Genomic DNA, 27,996 nt, shown 5'->3' with positions numbered 1-27,996 from the left:
TGTGTGTGTGTGTGTGTGTGTGTGTGTGTGTGTGTGTCTGGGCGTCTGGGCGTGTGTGTGTGGGCGTCTGGGCGTCTGGGCGTCTGTGTGTGTGTGTGGGCGTCTGGGCGTCTGTGTGTGTGTGTGTGTGTGTGTGTGTGTGTGTGTGTGTGTGTGTGTGTGTGTGTGTGTGTGTGTGTGTGTGTGGGCGTCTGGGCGTCTGGGCGTGTGTGGGCGTCTGGGCGTGTGTGGGCGTGTGTGGGCGTCTGGGCGTGTCTGGGCGTGTGTGGGCGTCTGGGCGTGTCTGGGCGTGTGTGGGCGTCTGGGCGTGTCTGGGCAATAAGTGCACTTTGTCTGCCAGAGTGGAACCAGTTCCCACTGGGGGCTGGCAGTCCTAATTGGACAGCCACTTACCCCTTTCTGTAAAATGCTGAGGGAGATTGCAGAGGAGTGTGTTGTGAAACTGAATAAAATGTGAGGTTCCTGAGGTGAAAGGCAAGTTGACCACTGGAAACTGAAGTAACCGGCGCTGAACACGGACGGAGACGCCTGCAGACCCTTTGAATCACCGCGAAGCAACCACTGCTGTCCTGACTCTGTCTTCCACTAGACAGAGGAGCTCCGAAGAGGACGACTCCTTCCCTTTAGCTGGTGGGACCAAACTAAAATTTGAGCCATCTCCCAAGTTTCTGTGCCTTTCCAGCGATGCAGACTGCAAATACCAGGAGACCACCGACCCATTTGCAGTGCAACGTATTTGAGAGGCCAAATCTGTCCAAGGCTTTGCTGAGCTCCAGATGAACCTCCCAGAGACCTAATCCGAATCATTTAAAGTACCCTCATCAGAGTGTGGAACTCCAGAGTCGAAGATCAACCAGGCATATACTGTCCTTTGTTGGTGCTGCGATATAGGCGCCAAAACCACAGACTGACCAAGGAGACAAAAGAAAACCGTTTCAAGGGCCATCTCTATCTCGATCTCTCTTCCTCCCCTCACCTCAACCCTCTCACCCCTCATCCCCTCACCTCAACCCTCTCACCTCTCATCCCCTCTCCCTTAACCCTCTCATCCTCTTCTCTCCCTTCCAGCTACTTTAGTTTCTTCTAACATAGGCTACTGTGGGGTGAAGGGTATAACTTATCTTGAACCAAGAAGTCGCTCCAGTGTGGCTGGAGTGCTGGAAGAGGTGTCTAGAGTGCCCACTGCACCTCCAGACCCAAGATGTCGGCTTGTGTCCCTTTAGTGAGTCCTTTTACATGGTCCATCGTTGTGTTGAATTACCAAGTATCTTTGCCTAGAGACACAAAGTATCTTGAGGAACCTTTGCTGTTCTGCAGCGCCTTAAGATTCTGAATCCACTCGGAACTGACTTTCTCGTATAATTGGGTATTGGACTTCTTAAGCTTTAGTTTGCCCAAAAAGTGCCTCTACAATGTTAAGCTCTGCTGCTGTTTGATTAACCAACCTTTTCCCTTCCTAAAAGTCTTCATGTGGTTTTACTAACTAAATACAATTAGTGTATAACTTTGTCTTAACGCAAGTGTGCGGTCCTATCTATAATACGGTATAACTTTCATTAGTGTCAAACTCTGTAACAATTGTACCGTGAACAACTATCACTGAAGCAGTGGCCTTTGAAAAGTTTGTTGGCTAATTGAACTAAGTATTATACTACCTTTCTTGTGTAAATATAATAGAGCTATTTAATATAACATTTTAAGTGTTTCTTTGTACTATTGTATTTACTGGGTTCAGTGTGCTTGCCTCCACTTCACATCTCCCACCTATGATGAGCCTGACTGCTCTCCCATTCTACCAAGGTTCCTTGAGTACTACAGACTGTATACCAAAGGGATAGTTTTATGAAGTCTTACCGCAAGTGGACTTTAGGAAAACTCCCCTAGTATGTGTCCTCTGCTGAATTTGTTTCTAAGACGCACTGTGAAATTAAAACCTTTCCACTGCTCACCATTTATTTTCTTAAGATATGAGTCCAAATGTTCACTTGACCTCACCAAATGTATGTGCCTGTGTCCAGGGCCCCAAAAATCCTTATACTGACTTTGACATTAATAAAATACCTGCTGCAGCATGACACTTGTCGGACCTCATGTGTCATTTAGTACGACTTTGCAGGGCTCCTCCATCTGTGGCTTTTGGGGTAGTATTGATCCAAAGACTTCTGAGTGGAGGAGAATGACTGGGCAAGCACAGCTTGTTTACATGGGCCAGTTTCTGCTCTGTGCAGTTTAGGGCTTTGAGTACACTGTCACTGTGATTAGTCACTGTGATTAGCCATTGTACCTTGTTGTTCTGTAAATTTATAGTAACGGTGCTGCTGAAAAGGTAGGAATGATTATCTGCTGTGGGGATTTGACTGTTAAACGTTTTGTTGTTTTTCCTTGACCTAAGCATTATTTTAGCAAGAAGAAAGGCCAATCAGGCAGATCCTGTACCTGGGGGACTTGCTGGAGACCTGCCACTTCCAATCCTTTTGGGTGTGTATTGCAGCAAAATAGTGTGCACATTGTGGCCAGTAGTCTTGTCTGTTCTTCCAGCTGTATTTGGCACACAGATATGCATTACAAAGTCATACGCTGGCAAACATTCTAGTTTACTTATTCGTTTGGAGACCAAGAGATGTATCCTCCTCCACTGACCTCCTTGGAGTAACTGGAATAGCCCATTTATGAAGATGGTAATTTTCTCAATCTTCCTACTTGGTGAGGTCTCTTCTTGGGCAGAATCAAGAAAGTACCAGCCGAAAAAGGATTCATGTTATGGTCTCTGTAAGGGTGTCGAATGTTAGGGATAATTTTCATAAATGTGCTAATTTCCTACACCTTAGAGACCCCCAGCAACTTTGCTGGATTTTGAGGACTTGATTTTTTTACCTGGAAAGAGTGAGACTTTTTTCCCACTCTTTCATGTATTTTGATGCGCGTTTTACTTGTGTGTTCTTCATTATGGAGTTTTAAGATAACTCCATAGGCATCTTTTCATGTGTGTTACACAGCACCCTAAGTGCAGTAACACAGGGATGTCTTTTTAGACTTCCACAAGGTAAATGCCTTCTCTGGGATAAACTGTTTCCCTGAGAATGTAAGGTTACATTGACTTTACTAGTCTTTTTAAATTCCTAGACCCAGCGCACACTATCTTCATTATAGAGTGCTGGAGGGGTTACCTAGTATCCCCTGTGTCCAGAAACTCATGTAGCGGTCAAATGCTACCCTTTCCTATTGAAATGGCTGGTGGCAGCGGTTTTACAACAAACTACCATGTTTCCCGACAGCGAACACCGGTAGCTAAAAATCGCGGGAGCCATGTTTTTCAAGATGGCGCCTTAAGCCCCTTTGTTTAAACAGGTCTCAGCCTTCTTTTTTCACAGTTTCTTTTTTGCAAAGGTCCTTCTAGAGTTTGTCTCTGCGCGCCAAACCAGGTTTGGTCCCTTTTTTTGTACACCTTTGGCGGGCTTCAGGACTGAAGACCGCCTCTGGCGCCTGATTGTCTGGGGTGGGCAGGAAGTGAGGGAGGTGCCAAAAACTCCCTGTGCTTGGCCTCCTAAGAGACCCAAATGCACTCTGGCGTGATTGGCTGCCTGACTGTCCGGCAAGGACAGCCACCCTGCTTGGTGAGTGGCAGCTAGGCTGGAATGAATGAGAGAAAACTGTTTAAAAGGCTAGTCTCTTGGACTGTAAAGCAGAGTCGACCACTGGATTGAAAGAACCAAAGACGAGCTGGAAGAGGACGGCTGCTGCAACTCTTGGACCATTGGTTTGCCCGGTGAAGCCCTGCTGCAGTTCTGAATCACCAAGTTCATCTAGACAGAAAAGCCCCTTAAAGGACGACTTCTTCCTTTGAGTTTGTGGCACCAATCAACTCGTAAGCCACCTGGATACCATTCTCAGAGCTGGTTAGGTTTAACCAGGGGGAAGGACACCAGCTTGTGTGCTTGACGACAGCTACTCGAACCGAAGATCTTCCATTTTGCCAGCTTGATTGACACGTCCCCGTGCAGTGCAGGAGTCCCCGACGTCCTCCCTCTTGTCCCCACGACTGAGGTTCAAGAACAGTTAGATCTGCAGGAACCAACATCTTCAGCTGCATCTTTTTCTTCATACTAAGGTACTGTGCCAACCCTATTGAGAGAACTTACCTCTTGCGGTGAAAGTTTGTGAAACTTTTGCAAATTGCAGGCCTAATCGGCTTGTGACCCAACATATGATTCTTTACTTCTGAGAACACTGGCAAAGACTTTACCGTTTACTACAAGAACTGCTCCTTCCTATCCAAAACACTAGCCCATTGACTTTGGCCTAGGCCTGTTGAACCAAATTGAGTCCCCTAGTGAACTGAAACTATTTGCACTGCCTAAGAAAGTATTTGTGATCTATTCTATTAACTTGTGCCTTTTTACTCCCATTCCAAGTAACTGAAATGGCATTTTGCTCCTATTTCAGGGGAGCCTAATTTACTCAAACTTATTGGTTTGGTATTGAAGTGTGTTTGTGTATATTAAGTTGCCTCCTTCTAGTGAATGTTTTCTGAATGACTGTAATAAATTAAAGTGTTTTACCAAGAAACCTTGATTATAAGTATCTACTTGAACCACTGTGATTGTAAGACCTCTGTGTAACATCCTTGTATTGCTTACATTCCCTCTTGAAATAAGCCTGGCTGCTCAGCTCGCTACCAAAAATGGTGTTGTACAGACTTGTACCAAAGGTTGGTTTTGCTTACACCTGTAGTCCTAATTGCATGTGGTGGTCCCAGAGGGTACTGCATGCAATTCTGCCTAACATAGAATAAGGAAGCTGACACAAAGGTGGAATGGTGGTGGTTATAAACCTTTATGAAAAAATGAACACCCTCACTATCCCCATCTTCTAACCTCAAACTAATACTAAATGATCTGTCAATGTCCATCAAAATCAAACTCTACTGTCCTGTGTCACAACCTATTTCTATCCCATACACAAATAATACTCACAACAAAATGTTTCTTCTTTATGCAAATGACTCCCGTCTGCTGATATTCAGGTAGTGTTCAAAGATTTGTTCTCTTGCACAAAGAGTTTCAGAGGGAATGACTTCCTTCCCCTGGCTTGAGAGTTCCACACAATCGTTGCACAACTGCATTTTGTACTAGGACGGAGAATGTCTCCCTTCTCCTGGTAGTAGTATGTAAGAGTTCACAGTAAGGCCAGTGGGAATGACTCCCTTCCCCTGGTGTCTGGAGTATGTTCCAAGGGCTTTAGTTTCTTCTTCAGGAGAATGACTCCCTTCTCCTGGTGTTTCGTGTCTTTCCACTTGATGTTATGTTCCACACACTGTTGCCACCTGCACGGTCTCTTGGTGCTGTGGCGCAGCTGTAATACAAGGAGAACTGGGGGTATGTTAGGATTGAGCAGGAAAAAGAGCAAGAAAGCTGTGATGTGCTGTTGGCAGCTTCAGTTTGGATACACTGGTCACTAAGTAGGTGTGTTTAAATAGGCCACTATGTGGTGTTGGGTGAGATTATGTGTGGTTTGTTTAGTCGTGGTGTTGTCAAATACGTGCGGGTTATGGTACTATAGAGGTGTGGTTGTGTTAAGTTCAGAGTTTGAGAGGTGTATCTCTAAGGGTGAGTTTTTAATACGGTTTGTTAGTGGCAATATATTTCCTACCACCCTAAATGTGAGATATGGCTGACTAGCACAATTGAAATGATATGGCATTTGTAACGCGCCTTTACACAAGTGTTTCAAGGCGTGACAAGGCAAGGAAGGGGAAACGGAGGGAGGACAGAGACAACGATCTTACTAGGCCGAGTGACATTGAGATCGCGCAGGTGCAGGTGATGGGGGAGGGGAAAAATGCCAGGGGGTCGACTGCTGTACATGGGATCAAAACAATAACAAGAAGTGCGGCCAGCAGGTGGAAGCTGCAAGGGTAAGTGCAGACAGCAGGTGTCCAAAAGTGCATGTAGGGGGACTGTAGGGTTACAGATACAGACCCAGGTGCAATGGTTTCCGGGAGGCAGTGCATGTGTGCAAATGGGCGGACAGGGACCTGGGCCTGAAATCAGAGGGTAGCCAGGTCACCAGTGCAGTATCCGACAGGAAATCAGCAGGGGGAGAGGAAGAGAGAAGGCAGAAGTAAAAAGGAAGGTCTCGAGGTGCTTCTGGAACCAGAGATTGTGGTTCTCAAGTTTCAGAGAGGCAGGGAGGCTGTTCCAGAGGGAGGCCCCAGCCGAAGAAAGATCTACCACCAACATGTTGCTTGGAGAAGCAACAGACCCTGAGGGAGTTGGGAGGTGGGGAGCAAAGAGCTCGAGTAGGAAGGTATTTATGAAGAGAGTTGGAGGTATTGGGGAGCCAGGCCCCAGAAGGCCTTGTGGACAATGCAGAGGGTTTTGAACTTGATCCTTGCAGCCACTGGGAGCCAATGCAGAGATTCCAGTGCTGGAGAGCACGATTTCTGGCCTTAAGGCCAAGGACAAGTCTCGCAGGCCTGTTCTGTATGAGTTGCAGAGGGCGGAGAGTATAAGCAGGCAGATTTAGAAAGAGGCTGTTGCAGTAGTCCAGCCTAGAGAACCAGAGCTCTAGAGACAGTGAGCTTCTTGGGTAAGGAGAGGAAAGGAAGATGACTTATGAGGAGGTGCAGTTGGTAATTATACTTCTTGGAGACGTCAGAGATGTGAAGAGAAAAGGAGTATGTGAAGTCAAAGATGACCCAGAGGTTCTTAGCCTCACAGGTGGGAGCAGGAAGAGGGATAAGGGAGGCCGGCCAGAGATGGGAGGGTGCAGGTGTGCCGATGAATCTGTCTTACTGGCATTAAGGCAGAGGTCATTGGCGGCACACCACTCCTGGATAGCAGATAGTCCGAGATGAGAGAAGAAGAGGTGGCAGAGGGGAGCCTGAAAACGAGCTGATTGTCATCCGCATACCACTGAAAGTTGGAGCAGAGCAGCAATGCGGTGGGCTCTAGATGCCAGGTATTGGGTAAAGATTTGGGGTAGTACCCTTTGGGTGCACTACAACAACCTTAGCCTCCTGGTAATAGGAACCCAACCTTCAGTATAAGTCTATACTACACTGGTTGGTAGGGTGGTTGAACAGCCAGACTTATCTCAAGAGGGGTCAATGTGAGCAGTGGGGTGGGTACACAGATTCACAGTTCAAATAAACTTACACTCAAGGTCTCTTGATGAAACAATTAATTTATACCAGTCATTTGAATAAGCCTTCTTCAGAAGGGAGCAATATACAGCAACACACAAATACCTCCAAAATACACACTCTTAGTTTCTAAATCAGCAAATACCCATTGGGGATGGCACACAGACACTTCCTACACCCTCAGGTAACTTAAATAGTTAGGACACTGTGGACATTAATATATTACTGTTGGTATTTAGAATAATCTGAGAGGAATGTAAACAAAAAGGGTTATTGGAACAAACCAGAGATCACAAATATTCTTAAGGATGCAAATACTTTTGGACACCCCCAAGGTAGAGTAATGTATCCCCTTCCTGGAAGGATAGGTGCAACACAATGTCAGAGGAGAGAAGAGTCATTCAGTGAACCAGGCTAGGCCAATGTTAATTGGGCAAAAAAAGTCTGAGAGCTGAAGCACTTCTTGCAGGTAAGTAAGAAAAGTCTTTGCACAACGTTTTAGAAGTCTTTGAAGAAAAAGAAGAATCAATGTAGGGCCACAAGCTGTTAGACTTGTGAGTAGTAGAAGATGCAAGCAACTCTACAAGAGGTAAGTTCTCTTAGACTGTATGGTACCTTTTAGTTAAAAGAAAAATGCAGCAGATGACTTCTGTTCCTGTGCAATTCTGCAGATCCTGGTGTTCCTGGGCCTCAGTCACGGGGACAAGAGGGAGGGTTACGGACGGCAACCGGCAATCTTCAAACAAGTGGCACTTCAGTGTTTCAGCTCCTTGCGTTTACCGCAAATAGCACCACCGTGGTTTCTGGCTGTCGAGATGGGCTTCCCTTGCATCTGGGGTCCAGCACTCTTTTGAGGTGGCTTAAGCTTGGTCAGTCCTGCTTCCTGGGAGTCCGGTGGATCTTCTTGGAGCTCTTGGCCAACTTAAAGCAACGCACACAAACTGGTGTTCCTCTCCCTGGCAATTCGGTTCCAGCAGCGACTGCAGTGGAAATGAAACCAGCTTCGAGAGAATGTCCAGGTGGCTTACTTTGGAGTTGATTGGTCCCACCAACTCAAGGGGAGAAGTCGTCCTTGCAGGGCTTCTCTAGTCAAGGCAAATTATTCAGAGCTTCAGCACAGCAGCAGGGCTTCACCGGGTAAACCAACGGTCCAAGAGTTGCAGCAGGCGTCTCTTCCAAGTTCTTCAGATTCCTTCGTCCAGTGGTCGACTCTTCCTTCCAAGCCAGAAAGCCTTGCCTTTTATGCAGGTTCCCATTGATTCCAGCCTAGTTGTCAGTCACCCTTGCCGGACAGCCAGCCGGCCAATCACCTAAGAGTGCATTCCCGTCTCCTATGAGACTAAGCACAGCGAGTTTCGGGAACTTCCTGCCCCCGCCAGTCACCATGGAGCCAGAGGCGGGCTTCACTCATTAATCCTGCCAAAGACAAAACGAACAAAGGGACTAAACCTGGTTTGGCACGCAGAGTAAATCTCAAAGACCTAAACAACAAGAAATGGTGAAAAAAGACCAGGTCCATTTTGACAAAATAGCACCCTTGGGTGCTTCGCTGTAGCGGCGAACGCATCCCGCGGTAAAACACACCACGGTATTTAAAGTAAACCACTGCCACCAGCCATTACTTGTGTAAAGGGTAACATCAAACATGTAACATGAGAAGCTAGACCAAGGGGATACTAGGTAACCCTTCCAGCACCCTATTGTAAGATAGTGTGTGATGGTTTCACTTTACTGCTCTTGGAAACAGTAGTTTATCCAAGAGAAGGTATTTAAACCTTGGAGAAATCTGAAAGACTTCCCTGTGCAACTGCACCAAGTTTGCTGTGTCACAATGCAAAAAGATGCCCATGGAGTTTGTCAGACTCCAAAAACCAAAAGAAACAGTGTTTAAATCTCATAAAATACACGAGAGGGTGGGGGGAAAAAAGGTCTTGCTCTCTCCAGATAAAAATGAAAAAGTCCTAGAGTCCAGCAAAGTGCTGGGGGTCTCTAAGGTAGAGGGGAATTAGCACATTTCTGAGAATTCTCCCTAACAGCAGGTTTTGGTTGAACAGCCAGGGAGAGAGGTTAGACCCCTGGGGAACACCACAGGTAGAGCGTGAGATGGAGGAAAGGAAGGACCCCAGTAGGACCTGGGAGGGTCGATCAGAAGGGGACAAGGTCATCCAGGCCAGGGCCTGATCGGTGATACCCAGGTTATCACGGAGACGATTGAGCAGGATGGCATGGTTGACCATGTCAAAGGCAGAAGAGAGATTGTGTGGAGAGATTGTGTAAGATGAGGTCAGAGCGGAGATTAGAATCAAGGTTAGAGAGCAGGTCTTCACTGAAAAGGAGAACAGTTTCTGTGCTGCTGGCTGCTCTGAAGCCAGACTGATGGTCATGGAGCCAGACTGATTGTCATGGAGACCACCAACAGATTCAGTGTGAAGATTAAGCTTGGAGATGGCCAGCTTTTCCAGGGGTTTGCCCGGAAAGGAGTGATAGAGATCAGGCAATAGTTAACCTCAGCCGACCCCTCCTGCCCGGCTTTCTTGAAGTGTGTGCACAAGAGAGTGCTGAAGGGGGGGGGGCGAGAGAAGGCTACAGTTGCGAAGGAATGGTTGTAGAAGTCAGCCAGGGCAGGAGCGATGGTGTTAATGTGGTCCTTGATGGTTTTGGAAGAACAGGTAAGAACCTGTTTTTGTTGAGACCTTCATAGTTCAGACTTGTCTAGAAACCTTGTATTTGGAAGACCGAGGAAAGGAAGAGAAAGGAGGAGGAGAGGTGGCCACAGAGGTGCTGGGGGTAGAAGAGAGAGAAGAGGCAGGAGGAGAGGACAAGAGGGTGGTCCGGATGTCCTGGGCTTTAGAGATGAAATGAGAAGCCCGGGCTATGCAGGGGGCCTGGGAGCGGACAGGAGGGGTATAGACTGCAGGAGGATTGGCCAGCTCCTTGCAGATTTTAAAGCGTTTGGCCGAGTTAGTTGATGCCGCAGATACGCAGACATGGATGAAGGCTCTTCCTAGTGTGGACAGAGAGCCGGTATTGCCTTTGGAGCAGACGTCAGGCCACTTTGTCACAGGATGTGCAAGAAGCTAGCCATTTCCTCTCCCCCACTCTGCACTTGCGTTTAAGGGTGATTAGGTCAGAGTCATACCATGAGTTGCACTTGGCTTTGGGCTTCAAACGGATCCTCACAACGGGGGCAAGAACATCAAGAGTATCAGAGATGGAAGAGTGGAGCATGGAAAGGGCTGTCATGATGCAAGTCAGCCAGAGGAGTAGGGGGGAGGGAGGGGGAGAAAGTGGTGGCGAAGCCTCAACTGACACATGCTTCATGGGTCGGATGACCGAGAAGGTAGGTTGCAGTGCTGGATTTGACTTGACCTGAGGGGTATAGGGGGAGAGATGGGACGAAAGGAGAACGTGATCACTCCAGGAGAGAGGAGTGGTGATGGGGGTAGAGAGGGGGAGATCAGAATATCCAGAGTGTGCCCTGCAGAGTGAGTTGGGCCAGAGGGAAGAATAGAAAGAGAGAGAGTAGCAGAGGTTGCGAAAGAGTCCAGAGGAGGGACAGGAGGCATCCAGGTGGATGTTCTCCAAGAAGGAGCTGAGTGGTCGAGGCCAGGAGGGAGGAGGAGAGGTCCGTCCACTCAAGAGAGGAGGGAGGTGAACTGTCCAGGTAGCTGATAGATGGTAGCCACGGTAAGAGAGTGTCCAGGAGAGGGAGAGAGAGCGAGCCTGCAGACGAGGCATTCGAAAGCGGAGTAGGCCTGCATAGGAATGACAGAGGCAGGAATCCACTCCGGGATTATCAAGGCTACACCCCCTCCGAACGGTTGGATCTGGGCACAGAGAGGATCTTGTAGCCATCAGTGTTACAAAGCTTGTGACAGAGCTGGCCATGAACCATGTCTTGGTGAGACCAAGGACATTGAGATCAAGTTCGTACAGGAGGCGGCGGCAGATATCGGTAGTGTTTGACAGTTGAGAGTGGCAATATGGAGACAGTTGCCAACTTTGAAAGACTTCCGGGAGGGCTACAAATCAGAGGTACACCCGGCAGAGGTATAGAAGGAGCCCAAGGGGGAGGGCAGAAGGAGGAGGGGGCAAGGAGGAGGCAGCGGGGGGAGGCAAGGAAGCCGAAGAAGGGAGAGTAGGGACAGCAGGAGAAGAAAGGAAATTGATGAGGCCCGGGAAGTGTCTATCAAAGAGTAGATGGTTGGCCTGACGGCCTTGCGATCCGTGCCTTGAAACATCTGTGTATAGGCGCGTTATAAATGCCATATCATATAATTCAGGTAAACCTTAGTGATGAACTAGAGGAGTGATAGAGGGCCAGGAGGGCCTCCCACTGGGTGCCACCATTAATGGCAGAAGAAGAGAAAGGAGGGAGCACAGAGACCATATGAAGAGTCCATAGGTCTGGTGAGGGAACGACAAAGAGAATGTCGGTGAGGGTCTGTCTGGAGGAAGCACTGGTATTGGTGTCGGTGATGGAGAGGCCTGGGTTGGAGACGAGGATATCCTTTTTGAACTTCTTCCTACCAGACCTGGTGAGGAGAGCAGGATAGTCGATAGAGAAGCAGTTTGAAAAGATAGAGACAGAGAGCACCATAGAGTAAGTGGGGGGAGAGGAGAGGGGAAGAGTGGTGGCTTGGAAAGGTGGGGGGGATACTAGTGACAAAAGGAGGGGTGCAAGCAGACAAGACAGAAAGGGACAAGACAACAGTGGACGATTGACTAAGTAGACAAGAGCTCAGAAGGAAGAGCAGGCAGAAAACAAGGCAGTGCGGTAAGCAAATCGGGTTACCAGGGCATCGTGAACAGAGCCGTCATTTAAAAAGAGAACCTAGAGGAGGGTGGAGCACAGCAGAACACAAAACAATATACAAAAGAACAAAGCAGTCGACAAATATAAGCCTAGAAGAAGGAAGAATGCAGCCTAACGCAAAGCAATACATTGCAAAACGGGGCAGTCAATGAGGAAGAACAAAGGGGGCGCGTAGGTGCAGGAGAAGGGGGGGCACGAGGCCCACGCGGTAGGGAGTTGCGAGGGAACACTCCATCAGGGAGGCGCCGCTGCAAGCGAACCGTACACACACGCTGCAGCGTGAGAATAAAACGTTTACAAATGCACAACTTACTGTCCCACGGAACAACTGTCCTCCCAGCACCAGAGAAGTTGACGTTGGCATTGCCTGATGATGGTGGGGCTGGCCTGCGGGGAATTGGGCTAAATGCAAGATATGACTGACTAGCATTAGTGGTATATGTTCTTGTAGGTAAGAGTGGTGGGGCTTTACTGAGTACAGTAATGGCTGTACTCCCCGCCCAGGCCACACTTACCTTATCTGTTGCTGCTGGTTGACTGCGGCAGGCGAACACGGGAAAACACGGACTGGAACTGCTTGGTCAGGAACTGCCCTCTGACCCTTAGCTGAGGACTGGGAAAGGTTGCCCTGGGGCACTCTAAGGAGAGATTTCCGGGTCAGGATACACCAAGCTGGGAGGGGTTGGTCAGTGGCCTTTTTGCTGCAACATGGAAGTTCTCCTTGGATGCTCAGTTCCCTTTTGTTGGTGTCAGAGGCCCTTCTCTGGTGGTCCGTGGGCTTATTGCTGCCACTGCAACGAGGAAGCTCTTCTCAGATGCCTGGTTCGCAATTATTAGGGTCCTCGGCCTGTCTCTGGTGGTCAGTGGTTTTATGCCATCCAGCAGGTTTTCCGTTAACTTTGGACGAGGGAGATCCTCCCAAATGATGATATATTTTGTGTCGCGCTCATATACAAGTGTTTCAGAGCACGACGAGGCAAGGGAGGACAAAACAACGATCTTACCAGGCCCAGTGACAAGTGCAGGGGAGAGGTGGGAAGTGCTGAGCAAAGGATAAAAACAACTGGTAGTGAAGCCAGCGTGGCAAGTGAGAGGTTTAAAGCGCAGACAAGGGGTGTCTGATAAGTGCAGGTAAGGGGACTGTAGGGGTACAGATACAGACCTAAGTGCAAGGGTTGCTAGGAGGCACTGCAGGTGTGTGGCTGGGTGGGCAGGGATCTGTGCCCAAAATCGGAGGGTAGCCAGGTGCTCGGAGCCAAAGCAAACAGGAAGAGCGAAAGTAGAAGCAAAGAGGAAGGTCTTGAGGTTCTTCCATAACCAGAGGTGGTTCGCCTCAAGTTTGTGTCAGCAAGGCTGTTCCAGATGGAGGCCCCGGCCAAGGAAAGAGATCTACCCCCAACTCGTTGCTTGGAGAGGTGACTGACCCTGAGGGAGTTGGAGGTGGAGGAGGGAAGAGTTCGAGTTGGAAGGTATTTACGGAGGGACACTTGAAGGTATTTTAGACCAAGGTCCCAGAAAGTCTTGTGGACAATGCAGGTGGTCTTTAATTTAACCCTTGCAGCCACTGGGAGCCAATGAAGAGATTTCAGGGCTGGAGAGATGGGAGTAGAAGTAGGCGGAACTTGCTTCCAGTTCTGAATCTGGATAAGAGGACGCCTGCTTCTATTCCGATCTAGGTTGGAGCCAAGAATCCTACGACGAAGAGAAGCTTGCAGATGACCCGAGCACGATTTCTGCTGTGGACCAACATCCTCTCCAGTTACTGGCTTGGTGAAGCCCTGCTACTTTGCAAGATCTCGGGGAAAACACTTGTTGGTGCTTCAGCCTGTGGACTCGTGGGACCAACTAGTCTCTACGCCTACTCGAGGTAGCATGCCCCAAGAGCCTTCGGAGGTGTCCCTGAACTGCCTGGTGGACTGACCAGCTCCCTCGTTGGCTACCTCATCAGATAGTTGCAGTTCCGTGTTGAAGCCCAGTGGTCACCAGCTTGTGCCTCAAGTCGCAGTCTCTGAAATTTCAGCTTCCTAGCATCAAGATAATCTGTTCTGGAGCTGCTGCTGTGACCGTGACTGGAAAATCACCTCTCGTCGCCTGCAAAGAGTGACCTTCAGCGGCACTCGCATGCCTCCTTCCCGTGAAGTATCCCAAAAGGAAGGGGTCTGCACCATATAATCCTGCATGCTTCATCCTCTGGTGTTGCATCTTGAAGTTTAACCCTACTGGAAGAATCACTCAAACCTGCAACCACTTGCACTGGAACAAAAGATGGAAGATTGTGTCCCCAGCGACCCCCAAACTATCCATTGTGTGACCTGAGAAAAAGTCTGAGGCTTGGTGTGGGTGCTGCGGTGTAAGTAAACGCAACTGTTCTGCCCGCCCTTCATACATAGGATAACATTGGGTGCAAAGGCCTTTGTCTCCCAACTCCCCCTTTACTTTTTGTCGTCAAAAATTGGTCAAGTATCTTACAGCTGGGCTAGCATTGGGACTGGAAGAGGGAGGACAACTTACCCGTCTTTGGTTAAATAGTTATTTCACTTTGATATAGTTTTGAACTGTTTGAAATCGCCACCACAAACCCATTGCATCCTTTCAGAGAATACCTTCCCTGGAGAAACTTGTCTTGGAACCTGCGACTTTTGGGAACTAGGCTCCATACATTTAAGTTTTGGACTTCATAAGTTAAAGGGAATTGTGATTGTGTTGGTTCCATTCATTTTAACTGCATCCAAATACTTACTTGATTACATTATTTACTGATGCATTGTAAGAGAACCTACTGGTCAATGTTTATATTTATGATATATCGTTGGTGTGTGACAATATTACCTGCTAGTTTAGTTGAATTAGTGGGTTCTTAAAGGCCTAATAAATAACTATTTTTATTAATCTCTATACTGTCTAAGATGAATTATTGTTATTCTGTGTGAACTCATAGGGACCATAGACAACTTTGACTCACTCTGAAGATTAAGTCTCGACTGCTCTCCCACAATACCTTGATTGGGTTTTGGCTTAACTCCTAGAGACTCCCTGTTTAACATAACTAGGGTGGCCTCATATAATCTCTCCCCCCCCCCCCCCACCTACCTCCCCGGCTTGATTTTGGAAATTCACCTTAACAGCTTGCTGGCTCTTTTGGCTGGCTGAGTGGCTGTTTGTCTTCACATGAAGTTGGGATCATCCGTGATCCGAAGACACAACTGTAGGCACTGTTTTGGCATAGCTGTTCCTCCCTCTAATTGCCACCAGCCCAAAGCCAGCTGACCCCATGCTAAGTCTGGCAAATTAAATGGAAAAGCTACTACGCTGTTTAGGAGTTAAGGGTGCCACAACAAAGATAACCCCACAGTTTCTGACATTGTAGATCATGTGATTGGCACTATGTTCTCAGTGGTAAGAACATGAAACAAATGCCTTGATGCATTTAGTGTTAATTGTGCTCAACACTGTACAAAAATACTATAACAGTGAAGGGGTAGTTACTGCACAGCTGAGGCAAAATTATATGCTGATAGCAAAATGGTCATAGTTGGATCTCATAGCAAAGCTGTCCATGCCACATCCACAACTTTTGTTTTAAGAGGGATATCGATTTTGCAGAACTCCAAACTTTAGTTTCATATCCTTGTTTTCTTGAGATGATCATTCATTTACATGATCATTGGTATGTGGTTACTGATGTTATTTGAGATCATAGTGTCCAGCCAGCAGATTGGCTTAAGCTTCGGATACACTGAGCTGCAGCCAGCTTTTTCTTCACCAGGAATTCCTTCATTTGGGTAAGTAAGACAGCTACAAACATTTTGTATTGGGAGTTTGTGTTCATTTGGAAAATACATTTGGTGTGACAGATGGCCATATGCTCTGCTATACCACTTGATGCTATAACCCCGTTTTGGCTGGTACTTGATTTATCGACCTTGGAATGAGGAATGACTAAGGCAATCCTGGCTTGTAATTCGATTTTGCTAAGGTCAGGCTGCACTCATGTCAGACGTTTTACTCATATAGGTATTCACCCCTGGCAGGTGTTAAAAATGGGACAATTGAACAGGTACTTACGAGCGGCATAACATCGTATGTGTTAGACTATTTCCATCTTGTAAAGCGCTCCAATCCCCATTCACAGGTTGTAGTCTACCTTCTATACAAATATTTAAAAATGTAATTGGAGGTTTACATGTTACCATCTAAATGTTGCAATGTTTTCACTTAAATGCCTCTGGATGTTAATCACTCAGCCGCGAGTACCAACTGCATAACTTTGCCTTTTTACCTTGGTGGGTTCTTTCTTTCTTTAGCTTGATTCGGCCTTCTAGTGCTTTTCTCATCAGTGCAAGTAAAACGTGTTTATTTGTATTGCAGCAAGCACTAGATGAGAACTTGGAGCTTCTGGATGGGATAACCGCCTTTGAAGATTCTGTTAGGAAATGTAAGTGGCATGGTGATGACCCATAAACAGGATGCTCCAGGACGAAAGTGCAACCAAAAACATTGAGAGACTGGCTGATAATGCACTCCAAAGAGGACTGAGTGTAATAGTTACTCCAGCAAACTGCATACACTCCTTCCTTTGATATGACTTTCTTTTTGTGGCCTCTAGAGAAGGTTGGTGTGGGGGCTCATGGAGCTTGTATTGTTAGTATAAATGTCTCTTAAACCTCTAATATTGATCATGCACTCTGAAGAGACATCACATTAATTGCCAAAATAATTGTTTTGATTCCTAATTCACCAGTGAGGGATATGAAACATGTGGATGATTTGGTTTGTTCCTGGGTGGATGTTAAGTAGTGAATGGAGTCTGATCTAGTAAGCCAGTCAAAGATGGCATTTATACCAAATAGGAGAAGACTGTACTAGTATGCCTGATTTGCATGCCGAAGCAGCAAGAATGCAGGTATATCTGTTCTCATGAGCAAGGGTAATAGATAGGAAAACTAGTATATACTGAAAGCTGACTAATTGGATCAAGAGATGCACAAAACCAAAGAGAAAACCACTGATGGAGTGTAGTTGCTGCTGAAGGTAGGAATACTGTACAGCAGAAGTCCAGACTAGCTTCCTATCTTGAAGTTCCCTTCTCTGACCCTTTCTTTGTTGGGAGATTGACCTCTCATGCATGCTGAGGGTTCCACTGGAATGCATCGTTTTGAGCACCAGAGAGGAATCCTGCTTTGAGGCTCTCATGGGGACTTTGAGATCTATAACCTACTGGAGGCATTAAGAGACTTAGTGTGACGATCACACCGCATATAGACTGACATTTATTGGAAACCTTTGTCACCTAAACTGCAGCACCTTTGGCAATGGAATAAAAGGCTGTCCCATTGTTGGAAAGCATGTCACAGGCTGGGTGGGCGATGCAGACCACTGCAAAATGAAGTTATGGTTTCAGTATTTTTTTTTAAAAACACTTATTCCGGGCCATTAACGAAATGCGGTCCTCGAGGACCAGTAAGAGTACAACCTCACTTCTGGTCAGTCCATGTCCTTACTGTCTGAATTCTGTATCTCCTACCACCTCTTCTGTCTGCCTTGAGCCAACCTTGCCTCCTTTTCCTGTTCTCACTTGGTGTTTTGCTTCTTTGGCCCTTGACCTCCACATCCAATGCATCTACTTATCCTGGTGTTAAGACTCCCAACATGATCCTATCTCCCACACTTCCAGTTCTCTGTTCCACATCAGACGTAACCTCCTCTGCCTTGCGTCCAGCTGCTATCGCCACAGTCTCCTCCAGATGTAACCTTCTTTGCCACCACCACCTCCTCTACAGCTGGCTCGTTCTCTCCTCAAGCAATCTCCTCTCTTCAACATCCTTGTCATGCCTTTTGAAGCTTTGTTCATGGCCAACTACAATTTAACTCCAACTATCCACAAGCTGACTGGGGTTTATAGTTCGGGTCCCCCACCCCTGACTGGACTACAGTTGAGTCTCCAACTAGGACCTGGGAGTATTTGAGATTGTTGGGGCAGTTTTTCTAATTCCTCTTATGGTAGGACTTTATAAAAACAATCCCCTTGGTATACAGTTCCCAACCTCTAGTAGACGTCTGTACTACTCGAGGTTCTGATAGTATGGCAGAGCAACCCGACTTATTTTAGGAGGGAGATGTGAGCTGTAGGTAATTACAAAGAACTCAAGTGAATACAGACTTCTACTAGAAGTTGGGGCCTGTATACAAAGAGGATAGTTTTATAAAGTCCTACCATAAGTGGACTTTAGGAAAATTGCCCTAACGCTGGTGTTTAGAGCTCGTGGGATTGAGTAGTGTTGGATTACATTGACTCTTGGTTGTACCTGTGTCCATAGAATCCACCCACAAGGCTGATTCTACCTAAACGGTAAATACTAATACAGCTGAAACCTGCAAAACCTTAAAGCAGAGGCTACAGCAGAGCAAGAGGCCTCAGTTGTAAAGGGCGAGAATTGGAACTGATCCAAACCTTGTTGGATGACCAAACCTTAGTGTGTAGGCCTGTCACCCCCTACTCCCAATATTGATATGGTTGAAGATAATGTGGGTCAAGATATAGACCCAAGCCCTCATCCTCCTGAGTGTGAAGAATCCAAGGAGGAGGAAGAAGCGGCAATGCTTAGTAGTCCCCCCTCCAACTCTTCCCTCTATTCCCACACTTCCCTCTAACATGTCCTCTGAAGTCTTCCTGGAAATTGAAAAAATGAAACTCCAGTAAGAATTCAGGAAACTGGAAATGCAATCAGAAACAAGAAAACAAACAGAAAAAGGATCTTGAACTCGGAGAAAAGGAGATGCAGCATGAGTGTGAAATGAAAAAGGTGTCCCTTGACGTCTCATCCCTTACAGGGTACTTGGTCTGATGCCTCCAGGATCAGGAAGCCACGCTTGCCCGAAGACTTGGTGAGTGTGTATGATTTGAAGAACAATATCCTTGACTGGTTATGAATCTTTCAGTTTACATGGAAGGGCAAGGTATCTGTGACAGTGAGTTAGTGCTGTGGGTCATCGCTAGCCTTCCCCACAATGACTGTGATAGAATTGAATGATGCCAAAATGGAAGATTGCCAGATGGTTAGGTTAGCTCTCATAGCCAGGTTTTGGAAGACCCCTTCCCAATACCTGAAAAGGTTTAGAGACCATAAGAAAAAGGGTGGTGCATTGTGGGCGACTTGGGTGTGTGAGAGCCTGAAAAACATAGATGGGAGGGCGATGAAGTGAGTACTTTTGATAGTATGAGAAATCTTGCCATGCTAGAAAGCATTTTAGATGCCTGTTCCCCAGATCTGAGCCAGCATCTAGCTGACTCTAAAGAGCGTGTCCCTAAGAAGTTAGCAATAGCTGCTGACCTTCTGGGTAGCCAACAGGGCTACTCGCAAAGATTCTGTGGCTCCTCACAAGGAGGAAGGGAAAAAGCATAAGAAAGATGGGAAAGATCCCTCCACTAATCCCCCATAAAAAGAGCCCCCTCCCCCCCAAACATCATAACGGTGCATTCCATGGTAAATCTCACAGGTCTAGTGTACCCCCTGAAGCCAAACCAGAGGGTGGTTACCTGAAACCCCCTTCCAAAGAACCTTTGGTAAATGTGTGGTTTGTGGGTCTGGTGACCATGTGAAGAGGATTCCAGATGCAGCCTTCACACTAAAGCTGAAGAACCCATTGGTGTTCAAGCTAGAGTTTCTTTAGTGTTCTGGGTCTGTGGGGACAACAGAATATAGATGTTACCACCAAAGAATACTATAAGGACAACATACTTGAGGGTTCCACTGGAATGCAGTACACCCCTGCCATCAAAGACACTGGGGCCAGCATTCGGCATTACTGTGGTGAATGAAGGTTTGTTAACCCTGAGGATGTAGATGAGGCATCCAAAAGGCCCAACAAGCTTGCAGGAGGCCCTATCCAAATGTGCCCCATAATGACAGCCATAATTCAGTGCAATGATATGACTGTTAAAATTCCTTTCCGTGTTCAGTCTGAAGTGCCTGGTGGGGTACCCTTAGAAAATGATGACCCTGGGTATAGTCTCCAGCACACACAAGCCCCCCAGTAAGAAATAAAGGGAGCTGACCAGAAAGGCCAGGGAGGCAACCTTAAGAGACCTTTCCACTGAGACCAACAAGAAATCCAGTGTCTGTCCGGTGAAGAAAAGCCCATCACTCACACCGACCAAGGAGACATCCAGAGTCTCAATAGGAAAGAATGGCCTCCAGCTCAAAGAAAAAATCTGCAGTAAAAGGAAAGCTCCAGGTCACCTCAGTGCCCCACCTCCAGCTAAGGCTGGGTTGGTGGAAACCGAATCAGCTGAAAACACACCTACTGGTGAAACCGAGCTGGAGGACTCCCCTGCATAAAGGATCTGGATCCAAGAGACCATCCTGAGCTGCAATCTTGACTTGCAGACGGTCGACCATCTAGGACAGACTTCAGCTGGGGACAAGTGTCCCTCTCTTGAAGGCCTGCGTCAATAGGCAGCTTCCCATCTTGGAGGGCAATAGCCAGGGAAACATAGATTCTACTGGGGAGATGGCCCCTCTACAGTGAGCTTATGGAATCTACTCCAGGGGACCTCAGGAGACTGGTGCTGCCCCAAGAAGTAAGATTTACTTTTTGCAATTAGCCCTTCAAGTCCCTCTGGCTGGTCACTTAAGTAGAAAAAGGTCCAAAGAGGGACTATCATTGTATTTCTACTGGCCCAAGATTGGAGCAGAAGTAGATCTGCATTGCAGAAGCTGCCACACTTGCCAATTGTCAGGCAAAAGTGGAACCAAGACTGTTGCACCCTTAGTGGCCCTCCCAGTTGTGGGAGCCCTTTTTGAGGGGGTGTGGCTTGACATTGTTGGTCCCTTTGACCTTAAAACTTCCTCAGTCAACCTGTTTATACTGGTTGTAGTGGCAATGCCACTAAATACCCTGAGGCCATACCTATGAGAACTGTCACTGCTCAGGCAGTTGCCAAGGCCCTACTTGGTATTTTTACCAGGTTAGGTTTTCCCAAGGAGGTAGTATCCGACAGGGGGTCAAACTTTGTCCCACTTCCAGCAAGGATGTGGCATGCCTGTGGGGTCTCCTACATGTACTCAAAATCCTACCATCCCCAGACCAATGGGTTGGTGGAGAGGTTTAATAGAACCAAGAAGAGCATGATTGGTGCTTTTGAGGAACCCCCTTATAAGAAAGTGGGACCTTCTACTGCCACACCTTCTTTTTGCTTACAGAGAGGTACCTCAAGCTGGATTGGGCTTTAGCCCCTTTGAGCTCCTCTATGGTCATCCAGTCAGAGGTCCTTTGGCCCTTATCTGGAGAGTGCTCCACCTTCAAAGCCAGTATGAATTACTGTCTATGTGCTAGGCCTTTGACAAAGGATAACTCTGAAGATGATTGAAGCATCTGAAAACCTGAAGGCTGGCCAAGCCCCCTGGTCAAGCATTGGCATGTCCTGAAAGCTAACATGGTGGAGTTTACTCCAGACCAGCTAGTTCTAGTTATGATCCCAGTAAAAATGAGTGTTACAGGACAAATGGACAGGAACCTTCAAAGTTGTAGCTAAACCTGGGAAAGATTAATTACTTGGTGGACTTGGGCAACCCCAAGGAGGCCCCTAGGGTCTGTCACTCCAACCGCCTGAAGGCCTATGTCCCCAGACCAGAGATAACTTTGCTTCTAGATTCTGATCAAGACGAAGAGGAGAGTAAGCCTCCCTGATCTTCTATAAGGACACCCTTCTCCAGCATGTGGTCTGGCATGGATTCATATGCTCATGAATATTCCCCGTTGTCAGGCTGGGAATCCTTGGTAACAGAAAAAAGTTTCACTTTTGCTTGGAAACGCTATTTCTCCTCTAAACCAATCACTATCCTCTGGGTCACATTGCCCCCATCCAATGACAGTCCTCTCCCTAAGCTCCACCCCTGGTGGCCATCTTCGGATTTTACGGCACACTTCAGTGGTGGGAGTCCTCTTCTTGCTCTCCAAGCTATTTTAGTACTCTTTGATAGAATGTTGACTATTTTTGTGTTTTTTGCTTAATCATTTGACCGTAGTTTGATTACCAATAGTGGGGTCCGCTGTTGACGATAACCTATATCAGATTTTTCATCAAGGATCTTTTATCTGGGGCCTACTTCGCGCTTTTTCACCATGGCTGAGGAGAAGAGATGCCTCTTCAAAATCTGCTTAACATGTGGATTGCGGTATGTGTTTATCGATGATGGTCACAACAAATGCATATATTGTCTGCATCTGGACCATGAGGAAGAGGAATGCGAGGTGTGCCGTGGCTTTTCAATAAAGACCAAGAAGGATCACTACAGCAGGCTGACTGGGCATGGGCATGCTTCTTCAAGGACTGGCTGGTCCCACGAGCGAACTCCCTCAGAAGTCTAGGTCCTTTTGAGGACGCCCGCATGCGGGGGTCCAAAAGAAGGCAAGGCTGCTTGCCTTGGATCCAACTGGGTTCACCGCTGATGCGTGAAGGGCAACGTTGCCGTCACCGGCCACAATCACGGTGAGCCTACCGATAGGGGGTCAAAGGCAAACTCTTTGACCCCTTCAAAACTATGCTTGATGTCAACGGACAAGACCACAAAGGAGAAATCCAATGACGGCTGTTAGGTAAGAATTGATGTAACACTGTGAGACTACACAACACGTATCTGCTTGGTATTAGGTAACCCACCTTTTGGTATAGACCTGTACTACACAAGTTGGTTGTGTGACTGAGCAACCAGGCTTATCTCAAGAGGGGTAAATGTGAGCTGTAGAGCTGTTGCAATGAAATTGCAAATAGGAGTAGCCAAGTAACACTTGCACTCAAGGTTTCACTTATAAATAGTTATTTATTTTACATCAGTTTTTAAATAAGTGTTCTTTAAAAAGGGCAAGATATGTAACGATCAAATATACTTTAAAATACTTTTCCAGAATAAGCACAAGTTTAGTAGATACTCTTTAGAGATGCTTTTTACACACTTCCTACACCCGGAGGGGTTCACAAGGACAGTAATGGCATTTATATATCACTAGTTCTACTTTGCAGATTCTGAAGTTTGCAGAAAGGAAAGGTTGAAGGAAGGAAAAAGGTTAAAACAGGTTCTCAGTATAGGTGAGGACAATTGAGATCTAGACAAGCCTTTGCCAGCACTAAGTCTAAAGCAAGTTACCACCTATGATGAACATAAATATCAAAGTCCATGGACTAGAAGAGTCTGCAGGTAGCCAGGACAGCCAAAGTCAATTGGAGCACAGTCTATGGAGCAGAGTCACTTCTTGGATAATGAAAGTCTTGCACAAAGTTAGTTTTGTAGAAATCACTTGTAGGGTCACCAGCTGTCACACTTGTGAAAAGCAGAGTTGGAATCGACCCCAACAAAAGTAGCCAATGCAAGTCTCAACTGAGAAGAACACAGCTAAAGACACCGAGGTAAGTACCCCAAGTCTAAACAGTACCTCTGGTTTGAAGAAGAGTGGTCCAGTTGGATTCTGTCCTGTTGCAGCAATGCAGATGCTGGGTTCCTGAGCCTCAGTCGTGGGGACAAGGACGACTTCTGGAGGACGCATGCGGTAGCAGTTTGGAGGTCGTCGGCAGCTACAGGCTCTTTTCGGATCAGCTACACTTCGTGGTTTCAGCGTGTGGTAAACGGCACCACCGCGGATCTCGGGATACCGGTTGGGCTTCCTTCACTCCTTGAGTCCTGCACTTTGGTGCGGGGACTCAAGCTCTGGTCGTCCTGCTTCTGAGGGGTCCTTGAGAGACTCCTGGAGTTTCTGGCTGGATTGCAGACGTTGCACTTGTCTATGGATTCCTCGACCCCTGCCACTGGGTTTTTGCAGCAGCAAAGTAGTACAGCCAATCAGGGAAGGTCATCCAGTGGAGTTCGTCTCTGGGTTAGTTGATCCAAGGGAGAAGGGGGGGGCTGGTATGGCCCCTTCATACACCCCAGTAGGAGGCCAGCTGGCGAAGTTAGTCAGCATGTGGAAAACCACCACCACCGACAGATGGGTGCTGGATGCTCTGGAACAGGGGCACACCTTGGAGTTCCAATGCAGGTGTCCCTGTATCCCCTGGTGGCTCGACAAGAACGATGGGTGGCGCAGCTGCTACAGGAGGTCAACGCCATGTTAAGGAAAGAGGCGATGGAGCCCGTGCCTCTGGGGCTCCAGAGTGTACTACAGATCATTTTGGGTCCGAAAGAAGTCAGGAGGGTGGAGGGCGATACTGGACCTGAGACGCCTCAAGTGCTTGAAGTCACAGAAGTTCTGGATGGTTTCGTTGCAGGACATGCTCTGCCAACTGAAGTAAGTAGACTATCGTTCCTGGATCTGTAGGACGCCTACGTCTATATCCCCACCCACCGGAAGCACCACACCTGCCGTTTGTGGTCCGGGACCGCCACTACCAGTTCAAGGCGCTCCCCTTCTGCTTGAAGTCAGCACCAACGGTCTTCACAAAGTGCATGGCTCCGTTGGCAGCGCGTCTTTGCCTCAAGGGCATCTACGTCTACCCTTATCTGGACGACTGGCTTCTCCGAGCCCACTCCCATGAACTGGCAATCCACCACACGCACGGTGTGGACCGTGCCTGCTGGGGTTTTCCATAAATTATCCGAAGTCCTGCTTGAGCCATCGCAGAATGCTCTGTTTCTGGGTGCCCGTCTTAACAGTTAATTGTCTGGTGTCCCCCTTGTGAGAGAGGGTGGTGATCATACTGGGGAAAGTTGGACGCCTGTTGTCAGCGCAGTTGGCAATGGTACGGGCTGTCAGGTCACCAGCTTTGCAGACTACAGACCTCTCCAGGAGTTTCTGGATGCCAGGTGGCTGCACATCTCTGGATCTTGGACGGACAAGATTGCCCTCAGTGAGGAGTTGAGCAGTCAATGGTGCTGGGGCGTACGCCCCCATCTCGCTCGAAGGGCACAATTCCAAATTCCTCCTGAACAGGAGACAGTCACCACAGATGCTTATCGGGAAGGTTGGGGAGCCCACACCCGACTGCTGCATGTCAGAGGCCTCTGGCTGCCGGAAGAAAGACACTTCACATCAACCTACTGGAGCTTTAGGCTGTCTTCTGGGCCCTCCTGTCCTTCCTACCATTGCTGTGGGCAAAGTGGTGAACATCACCACGATGTTCTTCATCCGGAAGCAGGGCGGGATACACTCGCCGGCTCTCTCCAAAGAGACCCAGGATCTGTGGCACTTGCCATTCGTCAGGACATGTATCTCGTCCTTTTCACCTGCAGGGCATAAAGAACACCATTGCAGACTCGCTCAGCAGGAAGCAACGTTTTTGCCACAGGTGGCAGCTTCGCCAGGATCAAGTGAATCTTGTGTTCCGCGAATGGGGACCTCTTCACGATAACTTAACTCCAAGTGCCGGAGGTTCGCCAGCAGGTCCCCGCAACCGAGGAGCATGGGGGATGCTTTCTTGTACCTGTTCCCGTGGGAGGGACCTTTTTATGTACGCTTTTCTTCCACAACCACTTCTGCTACAAGTGATCAATACACTCAGACTGTCGCTGCAGGATGATACTCCTCGCTCTGGTGTGGCCGCGACAAATCTGGTACCCAGACCTGCTGCATCTGTCAGCGGCCCCATCCTTCAGACTACAAACTGCCAGATATTTCTCACAGAGAGAGGGGATTGATTCTGCATCACGACCCGGCGTGGCTGAACTTCGGGGCCTGGCTCCTGCATCCCTAGAATATGGACATTCGTTACCTGCAGAATGTAAGGACATCCTGGCCAAGGCCAGGGCCTCTTCAATGTTTACTTGCTATGGCCATAAGTGGAAGCGTTTCTTTTTGATGTGCAGGCTCAGAAGATTAATCCTCTGTGTGTTACAGCTCCGAAGCTCCTACCTCCTTGGACAAGGCGGGCCTGGTTAGCTCATCGCATCTAACAAGGTTCACTTGGCGGCGGGGGGCATGGCTAGAGAGCCATGGAGTAGGACCGGTCTTCCGAGCTGCTCCTGATGATCCGATATGATCCTGCGTGAAAATGAACTAAAAAAGGCATGTTCGTCCTCAAAAGGATACTATATGATGTGTAAAGGCGAGGTGCAAGTTTGATGAAGAGCCGAGTCCTCGATGACTGCAGGAAAACTGGCAAGATCAAATGAAAGTTTGTGGCCGCGGTGCGAAACCCCAGACAAAATGGCTGGTGTGCTAGAACAAAGGAGGCAGGGGTAGGCCCAACAGCCCAAATGCGGTTGGTGGTCTGCAAGGAGAGCGCAGTGGGTGGAAAGCGGAGCCGGAAGCACTGCAGCTAAGAGCACGGTACTGGTGCTACAGAACGGGTTCGCTGGAAGTGATCCGCAACGCGCAAGCCCCTCACGGCACACGTGAACTGCAACGGATTCCATACTGGAGCGAGCATTGTAGCCCCCAAGAAGCGGACTGGATAAGGCACAAGAGACACACAGGCCTGGCGGTGCCACAGCGTGCTGCAACCACAGAAAAGGAGGAACGGGGAAGCAGGGCCCGCACGTTGCAGAAAAGCTCGGCCTCGGCACAAAAGCAGGACTGCACAATGTCAGTGAGAGGAGGCAAGATTAAAAGTAAGCAGCCCACTATGGGCATTTTTGCCAAGCTGCAACAGACTCCAACCACCCCGGTACAGGGTGCAGCAGCCACGCCTGCAGAAATATCCCCGACGAAAGAGGATCAACTGATTTTAACAGCCATTACGAAGTTGAAGGCCTCGTGGGATACAGCGATGGCGGACCTAAGAACTGCTTTGGAAACCAAAATAGATGCGGTTGGGCTAGAAGTTAACCTGTTGCTACAGGATGTGAGTGCACTGGCTGAAAGAAAAAGCGGCCTAGAAAGTACGGTGAAAACCGATACGGAAACCAGCACGAGTAACGCAAAGGAAGTCCACGTTCTGAAGCAACAGGTCGCCAACTTGGAGAACCGCGTGGAGGAGGCTGAAGGGAGAGCGAGACAGAGCAACATTCGGGTGGTCGGCCTACCGGAGGGAGAGGAAGGTCGGGACCCCACAGACTGTGTGGAGAATTTGATCCTACAAGAAATTGGAGCTGACAAACTTTCCAAAGGATTTGCTGTCGAACGGGTGCCCAGGGCCCTAATGAGGAAACCTCGACGTGGAGCTCCCACTCGGGCAATAATAGCAAAGATCTTGAACTATAAAGATGGAGAGAAGATCCTGGAGTACTTTCGCAAAGGTGGAACGATCAAAAGGGCATCCGCAACCATGACGGCATATCCTGACTACACCATGTTGGTACAGAGACAGCGTTATAGCTATGTGGCGAACAAAAGGAGAATGCGTATGGCCGGAATCAAGTACATGCTTTTGTATCCTGTGAAGTTCAAAGTCCTGCACAAGAGTAAGGCGTACTTTTTCGATACCCCGGAGGACGCGGCGGCATGGCTGGATATGCAGGGTTGCCCGGACCAATGCGAGCAGAAAGACCACGAGAATCCTAAGTGAGGGGGACATGTTATGTAGAATGCTAGAATGGGGGAGGAAGGGCCAGGGGGAAAAAATGAAAGGATTGCCGCATGAGTAACATGGGCGGGGCGAGGATAGATTACATTACATTAAAAACTGCAATTAAGAGACATTTGGACTTGTTGGACTAGAATATTAAATGTGAATGAAAATTGAGTAGCACCAAGCGCGCTTACATAGAAGCAAATGGGAGCGGCAAGATGGAGAAGACCTACCCCCAATAGTTAGAGTAGTAGGGCCGCCATTAGGGCGACCTCACCCTGCTGAGCCGTGAGTAAAGGCAATTGCCAGAAAAGGGCTAGATGCGGGGTTGCCTGAGATCCAGGGATGGAGCTGGGCGACCATTGGGTAGGGTGTTGGGGCGGGAGGAAATGGAGGGGAGTGAGTTGGGGCAGGGATGGGGGGCAGGAGGGAGGGAGATGGGGAAGTTTGGGGGATTTGTTGTTTGGGGAAGTTCATGTTGGGAGACAAACCTGCATAGAATGGGAATGTATTTGGTCATGGACTGCACTTGTGGGGGGAAGAAGAAAGACCCTGATATGCCATGGGAGAATCTTAAAATAATTACTTGGAACGTCA

At 48.1% G+C, this 27,996-nt stretch overlaps 1 protein-coding gene across 1 annotated transcript in view; it reads left to right on the top strand.

Annotated features, from left to right (window-relative positions):
- EIF3K (eukaryotic translation initiation factor 3 subunit K) overlaps positions 1–27,996 on the top strand; it is a 152,000-nt gene that overhangs the window by 61,694 nt on the left and 62,310 nt on the right. The window contains exons 4-5 of the mRNA XM_069644315.1: positions 2,404–2,478; positions 16,329–16,395. Of these exons, the coding sequence (XP_069500416.1) occupies positions 2,404–2,478; positions 16,329–16,395 (142 nt within the window). The remainder of the gene's footprint in view (positions 1–2,403; positions 2,479–16,328; positions 16,396–27,996) is intronic.

Source organism: Ambystoma mexicanum, chromosome 2p (assembly GCF_040938575.1).
Source record: "Ambystoma mexicanum isolate Mex_15411 chromosome 2p, UKY_AmexF1_1, whole genome shotgun sequence".
Lineage (NCBI taxonomy): Eukaryota > Metazoa > Chordata > Amphibia > Caudata > Ambystomatidae > Ambystoma > Ambystoma mexicanum.
The sequence above is the reverse complement of the archived record's forward strand: the minus strand, read 5'-3'. Positions and strand labels throughout refer to the sequence as shown.